Source organism: Zootoca vivipara, chromosome 1, assembly GCF_965207765.1.
Source record: "Zootoca vivipara chromosome 1, rZooViv2.hap1.1, whole genome shotgun sequence".
Taxonomy (NCBI): domain Eukaryota; kingdom Metazoa; phylum Chordata; class Lepidosauria; order Squamata; family Lacertidae; genus Zootoca; species Zootoca vivipara.
Window position 1 is genome coordinate 2,507,764 of NC_142582.1, and position 18,038 is coordinate 2,525,801.

The following is an 18,038-nucleotide window of genomic DNA, read 5'->3' on the forward strand; positions in this document are numbered from 1 at the left end:
AGCTGAAGGGCAGTTTTGATGGAACTGTTTTGATGGAATTTTGAGGGAAGGTTTTAAAAAAACTACTCTGCATACTGTGACCCACATCCTGCTATGAGCCCAGCACAACTGCTTTTGTTAAGCGGGGAAACAGCCATGTGTATTAATACCGTTATTCTTTACGGAAAAAGTTCAGCTTATACATTATATTAGAGCTGCCATGCGTTGGGCTTTTCCAGGACATTCAAAGGCAGAAATGAGGTCGGGGGGGGGGATTTCAGAAGGGCAGTGATATGTCTGGATCTTAGGCAAGTGTATTGAAAAAAAGCTCAACAACTTTGGGGGGGGGGAACCCTACATTATATGCCACCTTCAAACCCCAGCAAAGTCATCTGTCTTCACTGTTTCCAACTAAACAGAAACCAACTTTTAATTTCTTATTCAGAGTTCTATAATAGTGATTTGGGAATACAAGAGAAATCATGGAGGCATCCAAACTACTCTCCAATTTACTGGGCAAGTGTAAAATTGAGTTTTTGAGACAAATATGATTGCATGCAGTCTAAACCACTGTGATTGAACCAATGTACAGAGGCACCTCGGGTTACAGACGCTTCAGGTTACAGACTCCGCTAACCCAGAAATAGTACCTCAGATTAAGAACTTTGCTTCAGGGTGAGAACAGAAATTGCGGCGGCGGCAGCAGCAGCATAAGCTAAAGTGGTACCTCAGGTTAAGAACAGTTTCAGGTTAAGAATGGACCTCTGGAATGAATTAAGTTCTTAACCAGCAGTACCACTGTATATACAGTAGACCAGCCAATTGCCAAATACCAAGAGTGCCTTTGCTAAGAACTTACCATTCTGCTACATTCTGCTACATAATTGCATAATTTCCAACTCCACTAGGTATGAGGCAAGTCTACTCCACACCTGTGTGTCTTGACCAATAAGAAAGCAAAAACTATATAGAGCAGGCATCCCCAAACTGTGGCCCTCCAGATGTTTTGGCGTACAACTCCCATGATCCCTAGCTAACAGGATCAGTGGTTGGGGAAGATGGGAACTGTAGTCCAAAACATCTGGAGGGCCGAAGTTTGGGGATGCCTGATCTAGAGTTTGAACTTTGGAGAAAGTAAATGCTAGAAACCTAAACATGCAAGCAACTGAGAACAAATTGTTTTTAGATTGCTTTTGCAAGGAATAAAATAGCACAATTTATTGTATTTTAGTCAGAGCATTTCTCGACTGCCCTTCAGCAATGCTCTCAAGCCAGGCCTTTCGTGTACCGAGAATGAATGAAGAAAGAACAATGCTATTTGACCTTTGAATTCTCTTTCCAAACATAGGACCACAAATCCTTGTTGCCCATAAACAAAGCACACACTAAATCATATTTGCAGAGGAGCAACAGCATGTGCCTAAGCTGATGGGATTCATGGGGTTCAAGAAAGCATTGCATTAAAATAGGAGATGGTTATACACCTCGGAAAATGGCATGAAGTCATAGTTTCATAGTGCATTCCTACAGCAGTACAACCCTGAGCAATGCCAAACCCTAGATTATGGGACTTTGGACCCAAATCCTTTTAGCAGATGTGATCCCCATAGCCAATATTGCCTTTGAATATGGCTAGTCACATACTGAGCATTCTTTATTAGCACTATTTGAAGAGAGGTTTAGAGAAAGGGTGCTTGTGAAAAAGCAGCTGGAGTCCATTCCTTTTTTGGTATGGGTTTTATAAGCAGCCCTGAAATATCCAACATAGTTATGTCACTTTTATACCTGCTTTATACATTTTTGCCACTATCCCCTATTGCTCTGATTCAGCAATTACTCTCCCCATGCTGTTATGAGCATTTGATTGCCAGCTTATTTCCAGGACCAATTCAATGTCAGTGTGTAAAGCACTAAAAGACTCAGGGCCCCCAAACCTGAAAGACAGCCCCCTTCCTAAAGACCCTCTCTGGTGCTAAGGTTGGCAGAGGGTGCCTTCTTGGTGATTCTGTCACCCTCAGAAGCATGGGGTTGTGGTATCCCAGGAGAGGGCCTTCTCTGTGCCAGTCCCAAAGCTGTGGAACTCCCTCCCCACAGAGATGTGTCTGGAACCCTCCCTAAACAGTTTCCAGACTTTGACACTTGAAATGTATATTTTCAGGACTCACCCTATTATTTGTGATTGCATTTTTGGGAATGTTTAAATTGTTGTAGGTGCTGCCTTGATGATACAGTACCTGCTTTAATAATAATAAATAATAATAATAATAATAATAATAATATCATCAGTGGTCATTTTTCCCCATCCTCAAGTGCACTACTTTTTTTAAAAAAATATTTTTATTGAAGAAAAAGAATTTTTAAACAATACAAATTACCAATAACATAGCCAATTACATTTTTCCCCTTTCCCCCCTCCCATCCCTCCCTCTCCCGCCCTTTAAGGACTTCCCTCAGCTCCCCTCTCTGATTAGTTTGCACATATTGTTTTCTGCATGTTATAGAATTGTACATATTCTATAACATGTCTATCATATGTTCTACCAATAAATTGTGGGTGTTTATTCAAAACCTGCCAAGGAGTCCAAATCCTTTTGTTGTCTTTTTAAATAGTTTGTTAAAAGTTCCCATTCTTCTTTGAAGTCACAGTTGTCCTTCTCACGTAGTTTGTATGTCAATTTTGCCAACTCCCCATAACTCATCAGTTTTTCTTGCCATTGTTCTTTCATTGGGATTTCCTCATTCTTCCTCATTCTTCTCATCTTTGTGCTAACAAGACTTGCTGCTGTTATAGCATACATAAATAAGTTCTTTATTTTCCTTGGCAGGTCTTGGCCTAGAATCCCTAACAAAAATGCTTCTGTATGTGTGTGTGTTTTTTAACAAATGTCATTTTAAACATCTTTTTCAATTCATTGTATATCATCTCCCAGAATTTTTTTACTTCTCTACATTCCCACCACCTATGATATAAAGTACCTTCTTTTTCTTTACATTTCCAACATATGTTTGACCCACTTTTATACATTTTTGCCATTTTTACTGGTGTAATATACCATCTGTACATATTTTCATGTAGTTTTCCTTCAAAAGAGAACAACCTGTAAATTTCAAATCTACCTTCCATAATTTTTCCCAATCCTCAAATTGTATGTTGTGGCCTATATCTTGCGCCCATTTAATAATGACTGATTTGACCTCTTCGTCTTTCATTTCCCATTCTAGCAGAATACTGTATGCTTTCTTCAATAGTTTCACTTCTTCTATAACCTCCTTTTGAAATCTGGAGATTGTATAGTTAAACCCTTTTTAATCCTCCTTGAACATCTCATTTAACTGTCTATAATGCAACCAACTCTGAAAATGTTCTTTAATTTCTTCATAGTCTTTTAATTTCCATTTTCCTTCTTGATCTTTCAATAGATCTCTATATGTAGCCCACTTTCCCTTTTTGCCAAGCTGTTTGAGTAACAAAGCTTCTATTGGTGATAACCACCAAGCTGTTTTTTGTTCTATTAAATCCTTATACCTTTCCCACACTCTCATTTCCTAATTATATGGTTATAAAATCCTTTATGCACTTTCCCTTTCCCATACCATAAGTATGCATGCCATCCATATCTGTTGTCATGTCCTTCCACATCTAATGCTTCTTCCTTTTCCAGTTTTATCCAGTCCCTAATCCAAAACAAACATGCAGCCTCATAATATAATTTATGGTCTGGGAGGGTGAAGCCTCCTCTTTCTTTTGTATCTGTAAGTATCTTATGTTTAATCCTTGGCCTTTGCCCCCCCCCAACAAATTTGGAAATATCCTTTTGCCATCTGTTGAGGCAATCATCCTTAACCATTACTGGGACTGTCTGAAAAAGAAAGAGCATTTGCACTATTTTTTCATCCCCATCAGAAGTAGTGCAAATGCTCAAGTGCTCTACTTCTGATGGGGATGAAAACAAGCTCTAATGCACGTCCCATTCTTTGGGCTGCAGGATATTTCAGACCGAGAACAATGGCACATTGCTACCTGCAGAGCTTCAATGCCCTTTTCGAGTTCTTTATGCAGATGTATTCAGTTGTAGGACTTTTTTTCCTGAAAAAAATGTATACTCTTGTACATAAGACTAAGAAGCCTCACATCAATAACCAGCATGAGGTCTTGTCCTCCTTCCCAACTGTGGTTCTTTGTGAGCAGCAAAAGATCTCCATTTCACCTCCATGCCTCAAAGCATCTTTAAAGGCATACCTCGGCATTCCATCCACACACACACCTGAGTGCAGCTCTTTGTTTAAATTCCCATTAAGAAAACAGAATATGCCTTTTCTCTCAAGCAAATACAAAACTCTGTAATACAAAGTGAAACTGACTGTTCTATTAACGTCCATCCTGCATCAGGAAGTTTCTAAAGGGTGGAAATTTTATAATTGACTTTTCTGCTAGTAGCAAATGTCAGTTTTTCCTTAATCCTTCATAAGTCAGTAAGGTGTTTCAAAAGCCTCCAAGGCTACCACCACAACAGGACTTACAAATTAGCACATTTTTTCGCTTTTCATTAGACACAATGCAGAAATCTTCTCATATTAGGGTTTCTCGCCTCATTATTGAAAGTACTAGTACTTTGGAACTTCTGGTAGCAAATTAGAATGTGCTCAGCTAGGGTCTATTGTAAAATCAGCACTTCAAAAACTATCACGTACTTGTTCCTCTTTAAGCACTGGAAATATCGGAGTCTATTTTAAAAAGCCTTATGGAGTCTGTCTAGCCTTGCAAATCATCACTGTGCTATGCTGGGCTCCCTTTTATTTTCTGAGGGCGCAAAGCCATTATTGTTCTTTCAAAAATAAAAAGGGATCCTTCCTTGCTGTGATTAAAAATTACTTGAGGTAACGGGCTGTATTAAAACCCCAAATCATTTAGAGCTCTCCTCTCTGGAATTGGCACTGGGGCATCAACTGGATTGACCTCCCCTCCTCGTGAGCAGGTGACATTACACAAACCTCCCAGGATTGGAAAAGGTGGGCTTCAACAGCATTCTGATCACTGCCCAGAGGGAGGGAGGGAGGAAGGAAGAGGGCTCTCTAAAGATGGCATCACATACCAGCCACATGCTGTCCAATAGAACTATTTTAGCACGTCAATCAAAGGGGGAAATGCAGCTCCAGCTAATTCCCAGCTACACTTTCCCTACAAACATAAGGTGTTGCCAGAGTTCATAAGGGAAGTGTCATTACCTGCAAAGGTATTTTCTTCTGACACATTGCAAACAGGGGGCTCTTTCTCCTACAGAACAAACAAGCACTGGTGATTCTTTTTACGCATTTCTCAGATGAAAGAAAGCAGCATGCTCTCTCACTGGCCTTCTAAGTCAGAATGACCCTCTTTCTGGATTCCATTTTCTGTAGCCAATTGCTTGATTTTTAAAGGAAGGAAGGTGACTTCCTGGCCCACAAGCACAGCAGAGGGTGCCTTCCATCCATGGACAGCATGCTATAATATTTGTACTGCTATCCTCCTGTGGTCAGTGCCTGAATATCAAAAACTTCATAGGGATATCTGGGCAGAAGGGGAAATCTGACAGACGAATTGAAGTGTTTGCAAGAGGACTTCAGAAACTAGTAATTTCTTTTTTGAACCCATTAGGGCATAATCTGAGCCCCTGCAACCTCATTTCATTGCCAAGGAAAAGGCTTCAGGATCTCTGGTGAGGAAGGGCCAGGCACGTGCCAAGGGATATCACTTGTTAAAGAAGAGGCATGCTTTCTACACTTGATAACAACACTGTTTCCAGGTAGTGTTCCTTCTCTCTCTCTCTCCCTCCCTGCAGGAATACACACACAAATACCAGTATATCAAAAGGCATGTGGGCATTCCACAATTCTGCCCAAGTATGCAAAGCAGGGAGTAGTATGACAATATGAACTTTGAGATAGCCATGTCTATAAATGTTCTTGTCTTCTAGCTGCCAATACAGAATCTGGCAACGCCTTGAAAGGCAGGAGGCAGTGACTGAGGAGAACAAGGAGCTGCACACCATTCCTATCTCCCTTGCTTTTCCCCATGACTGGCAGAAGGAGAATATGAATATTCAATTACATGCCTTGCAAAGCTCAGTTGTTCATGGAATTGATTTTCTGTTACTTTGGAGCAGAATTTTTATCTATTTTCCATGTTCAGTGGTACCTCCGGTTATGAACTTAATTCATTCCGGAGGTCCGTTCTTAACCCAAAACCATTCTTAACGTGAGGTGCACTTTTGCTAATGGGGCCTCCCACTGCCGCCGGCGCACGACTTCTGCTCGCATCCCGGGGCAAAGTTCGCAACAAGGAGCATCTACTTCTGGGTTAAAAGGTAAAGGGACCCCTGACCATTAGGTCCAGTCATGACCGACTCTGGGGTTGTGGCGCTCATCTCGCATTATTGGCCGAGGGAGCCGGCGTACAGCTTCCAGGTCATGTGGCCAGCATGACAAAGCCACTTCTGGCGAACCAGAGCAGCACACGGAAATGCCGTTTACCTTCCCGCTGTAGCAGTTCCTATTTATCTACTTGCATTTTGACATGCTTTCGAACTGCTAGGTTGGCAGGAGCTGGGACCGAGCAATGGGAGCTCACCCCATCACAGGGATTTGAACCACTGACCTTCTGATCAGCAAGCCCTAGGCTCAGTGGTTTAACCCACAGCGCCACCTGGGTCTCTACTTCCGGGTTAGTGGCGCTCATTACCTGAAGCATTCGTAAGGAGGACAGTAAGTAACCCATGGTTCTACTGTACAAACTCCCTTGCTATACTTGAGGTATTCTTTTTATTCTTTGGTGGTTTTAAGTGTCACACTGGGTTGAATATTTGCAGCTTGCAAGATGGGATGACCCCCCCCCTCCCACAGCACACTCTTCTGCATAGTTGTCAACTTTTGGATTTGAAAATAAGGGATCAGCAGCAGCCTCACCTGTCCCAGGGACAGTCTAGATGGCATATCTAACTGTGAGGGACAGGGGATATCGCGAAGTCCCTCCCCTCCTGAGTTCAAGCCCATCCCCGAGCGCAGGGGAAAGCAGGGAGAGTTCCGATTCCAGTGGGGAAGCAGGAAGTCGTGTCCGAGGCTCAGACAAGGTAGCGGAGCCAGGGTCCCAGGTGGGACAGGAAGGGGCAAGCAAGGGGGGCAGACCCATCCCCCCAACTCCGGAATTGCGCAGAAAGCGGAGAGGGAAGAGGATGGGTCTCCCCAAGTTGTTATGTTGGAGAAAAACGCGCCAAACGCCATTCGGAGGTTCTGATTCAAGCTGAGAAGATGTGTCTTTGTAAATAGCATTGCCTTCAGCACTGTAAATACGCAGCACCAATAAAAGATAAAATGCAGAGCTGTGTAGAGTCGTTACTCTGAAGTAGCCCGCTCCGGCCACTGTGACAGCAACCTCCGAATCATTTTTTGGGCTACTTTGGAGTTGCCGGGATGAGCGCGCCAGAAGCGGAGAAATGGCGGCAGATCGCAGAGAAAGCCCAGCAGGACCTGCAGCAACTGGCGTTGCAGGCACAGGGAGAATTGAAGGCAGCTAAAGAAGAGACGAAGAAGGTCCAGGAGGACAGGCAACACCTTGCGGAACAGGTGAGAGCGCTACAGGAGAAAGAGCAGCAGTTAAGGGCGGTGGCGGTGGACCTCCAGAACAAGCTGGATGCAGAGAAAAACAAGGGAGGAGGGGGACCCCAACTCCAAGTGCTGCCAGGAAGGAGAGCAGGGACCCTAGTAAGCAAGTTCAATGGAGATCCGAGGGAATATCATGGCTTTGAGACTGAGATCGTGTATGCTCTTGAGCTGCACCATGATGAGTTCCCTGATGATGCGCACAGAGTAGCGTTTATAGTGGAACACCTTACCGGGGCAGCCAGGGAGTGGCTTAGACCGTTGATCGCGACAAAAAATCCTTGCATGAAGGATGTCAAACTATTTTTAGGGGCTTTAAAAACAATGTATGCGTCAGATAGCCATATGGACCAGACCAAAGAGGAACTGCATAATTTGAGACAAGGAAAAATGACAGTTCGCTAATATTGGTCAAGATTCACCATGCTGGTGCACAGACTGGGGTGGGAACTGCACTCGCCTCCGATGGAAGCGGCGTTCTACCTGGGGTTGCATGAGGATGTGAAAGATGAGCTCTCGAGAGGTCCAGAGCCCAGTAATATGGATCAGCTGAGCAAAGCGGCTCTGGCGGTGGGGGTGAGACAGGAATCCCGATGGAACGACAAGCAGCCAATGCGCGCAAAGCGAGCTTGGTTCCCACGGTCGCAGGAGAAGCCACTCCCCCAACAGCCATCTCAGGCCATGCCAGGGGCCAGCCAAGACCAGGAACCATGCAAATTGATAGCGCGCGCGGGGGGGCTTTTCAAACCCCAGCGGCGCCAAGACGCAAGGAGGGAAGAGGCGGGAATTGCTTTCTCTGCAACTCCCCTCAGCATCTCGTCAGAGACTGCCCACATCGCAGGGAGTGGCAAGGAAAGGCGGGAACGGTTGTGCCCTCCCCCACTGACGCAGCACCACAGCAGGGAAACGAGACAGCCTGGCTGCAGGAGACAAGGGGCAGCAGCCAGGCGCAATCGGCAAACAACAGCCCCAGCCCACCCACCCGCACAGCGAGGAGCAGCGCCAGCCCACCCACCCCCAGAGCAGGGGTGGTTCTAGAAGTGACGCTAACGCTCCCTAATGGGTATCCCCTGACGGTCCTTGCGTTAATCGATTCGGGGGCGTCGGCCAACTTCTTTTCGAGAAACTTTGCAGAAGCGCATCAGATGCAACTTCTGCAGCTGGATTTTCCCCTGCACGTCTCCACCATTGACGGCAGGGAGTTGCTGGGAGGGGCCATCACCCACCAGACCCCCCCCATGAGAATGACGGTGGGACGGCACTCTGAGACACTGGCATTCAACGTCACCACCATCTCAGACCCCCCCATCGTCTTGGGCATGAGCTGGCTGGCGCGCCATGACCCCTCCATCAGTTGGCACCAGAGATGCATCACGTTTGGATCAGACTTTTGTCTGGAACATTGCATGCAGCACCAACCAGGGGAGGGGCCTCCAATAGCCACGGTGGCCACCATGCACGTCAAGGGGGGTGAGGCGATACCCAAGCCGTACTGGGACCTGCAGGAGGTCTTCAGTGAAGCGGAATCCGACCACCTACCCCCGCACAGGTCGTTTGACTGCCAGATCAACCTGGTGCCAGGGGCCACGCTACCCCCAGCCAAGCTGTACTCCATGTCAGACCGGGAACTGGAGGATCTGCGTGCGTTTATAGACAAGAACCTCAAGAGGGGGGTCATCAGAGAAAGCAAGGCAGCAGGGGGCAGCCCGGTCTTCTGGGTGGACAAGAAAGACATGCAACAGCGCCGCCTGGTGGTGGATTTTAGACGGCTGAACAACATGACAGAACCGGTGGCTTTCCCAATGCCCAGAGTGGACGATCTGCTGACAGCGGCACGCAGGGGCAAGATCTTCACCAAGCTCGACCTGAGGGGGGCGTACAACTTGATCAGGATCCGGGAAGGCGATGAGTGGAAGACCACGATGTTCACGCCGCTGGGCTCTTTTGAATATCTGGTGATGCCCTTCGGTTTGCAAGGGGGCTCAGCATGCTTCCAGGCCTTCATGCACCACGTCCTGGGGTCCCTCCTCTTCAAGAACTGCTTGGTCTTCCTAGATGACATCCTTATTTACTCCAATGACCCCGAGCAGCATGTGAAGGATGTCAGGGAGGTGTTGCAGCGCCTGAAGGAGCACCACCTGTATGTGAAGCTGGAGAAGTGTAAGTTTCACACCAAAGAGGTGGACTTCCTGGGCTACAAGCTGTCAGACAAGGGGCTAGCGATGGACAAGGACAAGGTGCAGGCCATCCTGGACTGGCACAGCCCCAGGACGCGCAAAGATTCCCAACGCCTACTAGGCTTCGCCAACTTCTACAGGAAGTTCATCAAGAACTTCTCTCGTGTTACGGCTCCCATCACGGACTGCCTGAGAGGCAAGCAGAAGTTCAGGTGGACGCCGGAGGCGCAAGCAGCGTTCGAAAGCCTCAAGAGGGTGTTCGCTTCAGACCAGAACCTGTTCCGCGTGGTGCAGGATGCGCCCCTACGCGTGGAAACCGACGCTTCAGACAGAGCTTTGGGAGCGATCCTGCTGCAACTGGATGCCGACAGAGAGTGGAGACCCTGTGCCTTTTTCTCCAGAAAGCTGACACAGCCAGAGCGCAACTACACGGATAAGGAACTTCTCGCGATCCATTCTGCGTTTAAACACTGCGTTTAAACACTGGAGACATTTCCTGGTGGGCGCCAAGATACCCATTCAGGTGTGCACAGACCACAAAAACCTGGAGTTCTGGAGAACAGCCAGGGTGCTCAACCAGCGGCAGATACGGTGGGCAGAGTTCTTCTCGCACTTCAACTTCTCCATCCACTACATACCGGGGGAGCAGAACGTCAGGGCGGATGCCCTCTCCCGCAAGCCGGAGTACATGGAGGAGGAGTTGCCGCCAGCACCCCGGCACATTTTCCCCCCATCAGCATGGTCCTGCGGAGCAGCAGTGGTGAGCGAGGCAGAACTCACAGCACTGACGGCAGCAGATGAGTTTGCCACCCGCATCTTCAGAGAGCTGCGAGGGGGGAGGGAGCAGGCAAAGGACTTTGCAGAACGCGGGGGGCTCCTTTTTTACAGGGGAGCCCTGTACCTGCCCACCAACCAGCTCAGAGGTAAGGTCCTCAAGCAGATGCACGACAACCCAACGGCGGGTCATTTTGGAAGGGACAAAACCACTCACCTAGTCATGAGACACTTCTGGTGGCCAGGGGTGCGGGAAGATGTTCGGGACTATGTACGGGGCTGTGACACCTGCCAGCGAGCAAAGATGGTCAGAGCACCACCAGCAGGGTTGCTGGAGCCATTAGCCACACCGCACAGGCCGTGGGAAGTAGTGTCCATGGACTTCATCACAGACCTGCCGTCGTCCAGAGGCAAGACCGCAGTGTTGGTGGTGGTGGACCTCATGTCCAAAATGTGCCATTTTATACCGTGTGCCAGGGCGGTCTCTGCAGAAGAGACAGCCAAACTGTTTGTTGACCACGTATTCAGACTGCATGGATTACCTTTCAGAGTTATTTCGGATCGAGGCCGCCAATTTGTTTCCAGGTTCTGGAGGCGGCTCATGAACCTCCTGCAGGTGGAGGTCAGCTTGTCGACGGCTCGGCACCCACAGACCAATGGACAGGCGGAGAGGGTCACCGCCATTCTGCAGCAGTACCTGAGATGCTACGTCAGCCAGAGGCAAACGGACTGGGTGGATCGCCTGCCACTGGCAGAATTTGCCTACAACAATGCAGTGCACGTCTCCACAGGGGTGTCGCCCTTTAAGGCCAACTACGGGCACGACCTCAGATCTTTCCCAGAGAGGGAGGGGGAGGAGGAGGAGGAGGGCCCACAGGCAGAGGATTGGGCAGAGGAACTGGAGACGGTGCACCAGCAGCTCAGAGAACACTTGGAGAGAGCCAAGGAAGCGTACAAGAAGGGGGCAGATCGCCACAGGCGACAGGGGGAGGTCATCAGGGTGGGGGACAAGGTTTGGTTGTCCTTGGAGGGCCTTCCCACCAGAGGGAGGTGCAAAAAGCTGGCACCCAGACGGCTGGGCCCCTTCACGGTCACGCAACAGGTCAACCCGGTTGCCTTCAGGCTGGCACTGCCAGAGGACATGAGGGTGCATCCAGTATTTCATAGATCGCTGCTGTCGCCGTACAGGGAAAGCAGCAGGCTCCGAGACAGCGAACAGACCCCTGAGGGAGGGGGGGAGAGGGGAAGCAGGGAGCAACTCAATGAGGCCACGGCCATCCTTGATTCAAGGGGAGGGGTGGGGGGCCTGGAGTACCTCATGGCATGGGAGGATGCCCCGCCGTCCCAGAATGAATGGGTCCCGGCCACTCAGATACAGGAGGAATTCTTGGTGGAAGAATTTCACGCCCTCTTCCCACACAGACCCAAGCCCTGGCACATGGAAAGGGAGGGGGAGGGGGAGGGGGAGGAAGTAGTGGAGAGCAGTTCACCATGGGGATGGGAAGCGGAGTTTGAGGACCCGGAGGAAGAAGTATGGGCGTCTCCGAGGTCCACCCCGTCAGAGGAAGAGGCAGACTGGCAGCGTATTTTTACCCCCACCAGCTCTGACGCCACGGACTTTTTGGGATTTCAGTCCTCCCAGGCGGAAGGAGGGAGCTCGCAGGACTGGGGGGAGGTGTTCACACCTACGGGTTCGGAAAGTACAGAGTTTTTAGGCTTTCAGTCGTCACCGACACCCGGGGAGCCCCCTGGGAGGGGAGAAGGGGGGCTTGGGAGGGGGATGGATGTGAGGGACAGGGGATATCGCAAAGTCCCTCCCCTCCTGAGTTCAAGCCCATCCCCGAGCGCAGGGGAAAGCAGGGAGAGTTCCGATTCCAGTGGGGAAGCAGGAAGTCGTGTCCGAGGCTCAGACAAGGTAGCAGAGCCAGGGTCCCAGGTGGGACAGGAAGGGGCAAGCAAGGGGGGCAGACCCATCCCCCCAACTCCGGAATTGCGCAGAAAGCGGAGAGGGAAGAGGATGGGTCTCCCCAAGTTGTTATGTTGGAGAAAAACGCGCCAAACGCCATTCGGAGGTTCTGATTCAAGCTGAGAAGATGTGTTCTTGTAAATAGCATTGCCTTCAGCACTGTAAATACGCAGCACCAATAAAAGATAAAATGCAGAGCTGTGTAGAGTCGTTACTCTGAAGTAGCTCGCTCCGGCCACTGTGACAACACGCTTGCAAAAACGAGCCCTACCTGTGTGTGAGGTAACGTTAGGGCCAAACTTTCTGGGTAGTTTTAGGAATTGCGTTAGACATATTTGCAGTGGCAAGGCTGCAGAGAGAGAAGGCAATAGGTTTGAAGAGCAAGGCTGTGGCTTTTAGGAAGGGCCTGAAGGGAAAGGTGAAGGTGAAGAGTTTTTGAAGCTAATCTCAAACTTGCCCTGAAAGAAAACTCTTATAACATCTTGAACAAATTGGGTCCTCCCTTAAAGAGGGCACGTGTTGCGGTGAGACCTGGAACCCAATCCCCTCTGTTGTGGGTGGGTTTGATTGGTCAGTCACAACACCTGATTGGTAGGTCCCTCGATGTTGGGCTCAATCTGGCCAATGGGGCGCAGTCCAAACAGATCGAGGGACCTATAGATGCCCATGCAGGTGACCCAGAGCGTCCTCTTTCGGCGTGTGCATTCGGAACACCCTATTTTTAGGTCTTTTGCACTTGACCTTGCTATGCCATTGTGTTTCATCTGCCGTTGGCACAGGGGCATGGCAGAAATTTTCTCCACTTGGCTGATTGGCTGTTGCCATTTGGGTTTCGCCTACTGCTTAGCAAATCATCACAACTTGTAAGGTTGCGGATAGGCTCTGGTTCAGGTGATAGGGATGGGAGAATGGTCTCTCCATCCCTACGTGAAGGGGTGTTCTGTTAAATGAATCCAGGGTTTGGTCAACCCCTGAGAGGGGGGTTGTGCCCATGCCTGAGTCCAGGGGGACATCTGGGTGGCGGACATAGTCCGTCCCCGACTTTCCGCTTATCCAGGTGTTCACCCCTGGCTGGCCTATGGTGGGGCCCTGGGTCAGCGCAGCCTGCAGAGCAGGGAGCTAGTCGAACCAGAGCCTATGCAACCACTCACTTGCTGTAATCAATAAAGTGCCAAAAACCAAACCAAAAATTTGAGTCATGTGTGAATTTATTTAAGGGGGAGGCTTAAAGGTCTAAACACGCAAAGATGTGCAAAATTTTCATGTGATTGTAATCCTTACATCTGCTGATGCAGAGAACAACAGTGAACCACACACACCCCACCCCAAACGCTGATAGTGGCCATTTGCTTTATGCAGGCAAAAAAGTTCTCTCTTCCTGAATTTATTTAGGGGGGAGGTTTCTGGGTCTGAACACACAAAATTTGCCATCAGGAGAATTGGGTCCCAAAAATGCCCCCTCCCAAGTTTGCTAATGCTCTGTTCTATCAGTTTGGTTCAGTGATAGAATGTAGTCTAGGAAAAGAGCACCTGTCCACTCTGTGTTTCCTTTTGGAGAAAATATTCCACAGTATTTCTCAGTTACTGAGTTCTGGCTCTTTTCAACTTGTAACCCCTTTTCAATGACTTCAATTACACCTCCCCCCACTAATCCCACTGGCGAAAGAGGAGCTAGGCTCTTTCTATTTTTAGCCCACCAAGGAACACTTTTCATTTACAGCAGGCTGACTTTGTACGCTGCCCGAAAAAATGGCTCCCGTCCACAAAGTGCTTAGACAGTCCTCCTTTGACTGTATCCCTGATTATCCACTCAACTCCGATTTGGTTACAAGATTAAAGAATGCGCTAGAAGCCGGGGACAAAAAGGTGGTCATGGATTTACTCTGCAATCAAGTTAAGCATGCAGATGCCACCATAGAGCTGTCTAATGATGACTGGATGAAGACCCCAACAGCTCAGTTGCACACTTTGGTGTTAGTAGGTAACTGGATCATTTGTGCATTTAAAAACTGACTCATTAAGAAATTAGCAGTAAGGCGTGTGCTAGGTTAAATGGTTCCCTTTACAGGATTGTCACTATACCAAGAACACTTGAATTCTGACCTAAAAAATAGTTATGTATATACTTAATGCCATTTTTCTTTCTGAATTTGCTCAATTTGAGAAGGCAGTTTTAGGTTCCGCAGAAATTTTGGCAGGTAGCATAATAGGATGAAGGGGGATGTGGTCTATTCTTACAGGCAAGCAGACAAGTGCTAATAGCTACATTAAAGGGGAATGTCTGCTTCAATCCCAGTTTCTGGAAAGCTTGCAAGGTTCTCTGGACATAAAATGCACCTCCTCACATCATGAATACAACTTCCATTGGGTAGAAAACAAACCCTCTGCACAGCTGAAATAATGCATAATAAAGCCACCACTAAAAGGTTGTTTCACAACCTTTATCATATTAAGCCCTGGGTGTTTCTTGCTTCCAGGAGCAACAGTGAGGAAGAAAAGAAGGAAGCATTGACTAGCATGAGAGTTTGGAGTTCCTATAACCGTTGAAACTTAACAGCCTCGCGAATCCTGTGATTCAACAGCAGAAAGCAGCACAGAGATTGGGATAAATCCTATTTGATTTGTGGGAGTCAGTACTGCAGAAACTTAAACTTGTATCAACTGGACTGTTCCATGTCTCAAACCCTCCACTCTGAATATGGCTTGACAGCCATACTTTGGTTTTAACCTGAAATGCAGTCTTTCAAGCTTGAGGACTAAGCACAATCGTATCTGACTCAGGTTGTTGTGTTTTAAGAAGTGAAACTGCCAGCAGAAAAGGAGACTAGAGCCTACTTCAAATACTTGGCTGTCTTTAGGTTGTTGTAGAAACAGCAATCTGAGACACCTAGTGGCTAACTAGGAATTATCTTGACTGTCTCCAAGGCAAAAATTTAGTCTAGTGGAATCAAATAACCAACACTTTGTCTTTCAGCCTAGTTTACTCAGTGGCCTGGTTCACACATCACATTGAGGTTGAATCCTGACAAGGCAGAAGTACTGTTTTGGGGGACAGGGGTGGGCAGGTGTGGGGGACTCCCTGGTCCTGAATGGGGTCACTGTGCCCCTGAAGGACCAGGTGCGCAGCCTGGGAGTCATTTTGGACTCACAGCTGTCCACGCAGGCACAGGTTAATTCTGTGTCGAGGGGAGCTGTCTACCAGCTCCATCTGGTACACAGGCTGAGACCCTCCCTGCCCGCAGACTGTCTCACCAGAGTGGTACATGTTCTAGTTATCTCCCGCTTGGACCACTGCCATGCGCTCTGCATGGGGCTACCTTTGAAGGTGACTCAGAAACTGCAATTAATCCAGAATGCAGCAGCTAGACTGGTGACTGGGAGTGGCTGCTGCCATATAACACTGGTCCTGAAAGACCTACATTAGCTCCCAGTTCATTTCTGGGCACAATTCAAAGTGTTGGTGCTGACCTTTAAAGCCTTAAACGGCCTCAGCCCAGTATACCTGAAGGAGCGTCTCCACACCCATCGTTCAGCTCCAAGGGCCTTCTGGCGTTCCCTCCCTGCGAGAAGTGAAGTTACAGGGAACCAGGCAGAGGGCCTTCTCGGTGGTGGCGCCCATCAGATGTCAAGAGAATAAACAACTATCTGACTTTTAGAAGACATCTGAAGGCAGCCCTATTTGGGGAAGTTTTTAATGACTGATGTGGCTGGGGAGACACGGCCAGATTATTATTATTATTATTATTATTATTATTATTATTAACCATATTTACCATAAACTATGATTTCATGTGAACACACAGCATAAAGTGCTGTTGAATGCTGCTGAGATAGTGGGTGCTTTGCCCCTCCCCAGCGCTGTTGGGAAATGGCATGGTCTCGCTTATTGCTACATTTTGACCTAGACTCATGGTCTGTGTCTCTCCAGAAATGCTATGTGTTGTAACAAAGGTTTGCTCTTGGCTTACCACTTTTGTTTTGTTCTGGAAAATACACCATCAGCCTGGATTCAAACACAATGCTAAGCCAGATCACAGTTTGTTTTTATTTGAGCTATTATTTAATGTCCTTCACTTGATGATGGCATAACTAACAGCTGCCTGTTAGCACTCTGTATGTTAACCCTAGACCAGGGGTCAGCAAGGCTTACTGGCCATGCGAAGAAATGATTTCCGGCAACTCGGCATGTGCAGAAGCAATTTCCAGTATCTGCATATGCGCAGATGCGATTTTCGGCGCCGCTCAGCGAGTCCCCGCGCCACACTGCAGCAGCACATGGGGGACTCGCCGAGCAGGCCGCTCAGTTCGGGGGCAGCTCATGGACCGGTAAAACGGTCTTCGTGGGCCGGATCCCTGCCCTAGACTGATAAAACTCTAGATTGACACATGCTGGCCAGCTTCTGTGTAGATCTGAGATTTTCATTCATTGCTCTCCGTGTGTGTCTGCATGCATGTCAACCAAGCCCAAGGCCTCTCCATGCAACTCAGCTGGGCTAGGAAGTGGTTTATATCAACTGATATTTGCTGCTACCGGAGGCATTTGGATAATTTGTTCAATAGTTTTATTCTTTTGTTTGATACAAATCCAAACCAGTTCTGACCGAGAAAGGTCAAATACTGCACTCAAGTTGTTTGTGTATGGTGGAGACACAGGCACAAGCCAGTGTTAAATGGGCGCCTTTCATGGGCAGCCATTTTGGGCACATCTGCTGCCAGTTTCTGAGTTTCAGCTCTTTATTCAATATGCCATAAATTTCCTGGAATGTGAGATCTTGTTCATCCTCCTTTTCTTTTTTCACGTGGTATGTAGAATTCTTCCTTGTTCTCATGCATTTCTTTTGCAACCCATTCTTTGGATGTCCAGAATAAAACTAATTCCTGGTGGAGGGGAGTTTGGAAGTAATACAGTACAAATTTCAATGGAGGAGAAAAGTGAATTACCCTAAGGGAAATTGTTTGAAATAGTTCTGCTATCAGTTCAATAAGCAAACAAAGGATAATTTTACCTTGAAGAGAGGGTATCCTCAAGCAATGTATGTGTTTATAATGAATCTTGCATTATTTGCACTTCTACTCCAGTTGACTACCAAAGATATAGAAAATTGAGTCATTAGGCTGAGCTACAGCATGATATCTGCTTCTACAGTTGGGGAAAGTAACTCACTCGCCAGATCTTTATCTTCCCTACCACTCCCCCCCCCCCAATTGGTCAAATTGGACAGGAAGGCAGGGTTGCCCATCTGTCAATCAGTGATCTGTCAATCACAATGGCATCAGATGAAACAGTGCTTTGAAGGTCCAACAATCAGCTGGTTGTCAGGACCTCAAAAGTCTTTGCAAGCCCCTGCTACAAGCTCTTTTGGCTGCAAGCCAAAGATGGTACTTTATGACCTGAAAACAGAATGTCAAGTGTCTGACTCCTGATAAAGAAATGAAGGTGGCATGCTTGATTCTATTTTTCCTCCTAGAAATCGCTTGGCTGTTACGAAGGAGGGCTGCCAACTGGA

The 18,038-nt window shown here is 47.8% G+C and overlaps 1 protein-coding gene across 1 annotated transcript in view; it reads left to right on the top strand.

Moving 5' to 3' along the window:
• Positions 1-14,262: 14,262 nt before the first annotated feature.
• The window catches only part of ASB18 (ankyrin repeat and SOCS box containing 18), a 58,186-nt gene continuing 54,410 nt past the window's right edge, over positions 14,263-18,038 (top strand). Inside the window, exon 1 of the mRNA XM_088665706.1 lies at positions 14,263-14,512. Within this exon, the coding sequence (XP_088521832.1) occupies positions 14,281-14,512 (232 nt within the window). The 5' untranslated portion in view covers positions 14,263-14,280. The remainder of the gene's footprint in view (positions 14,513-18,038) is intronic.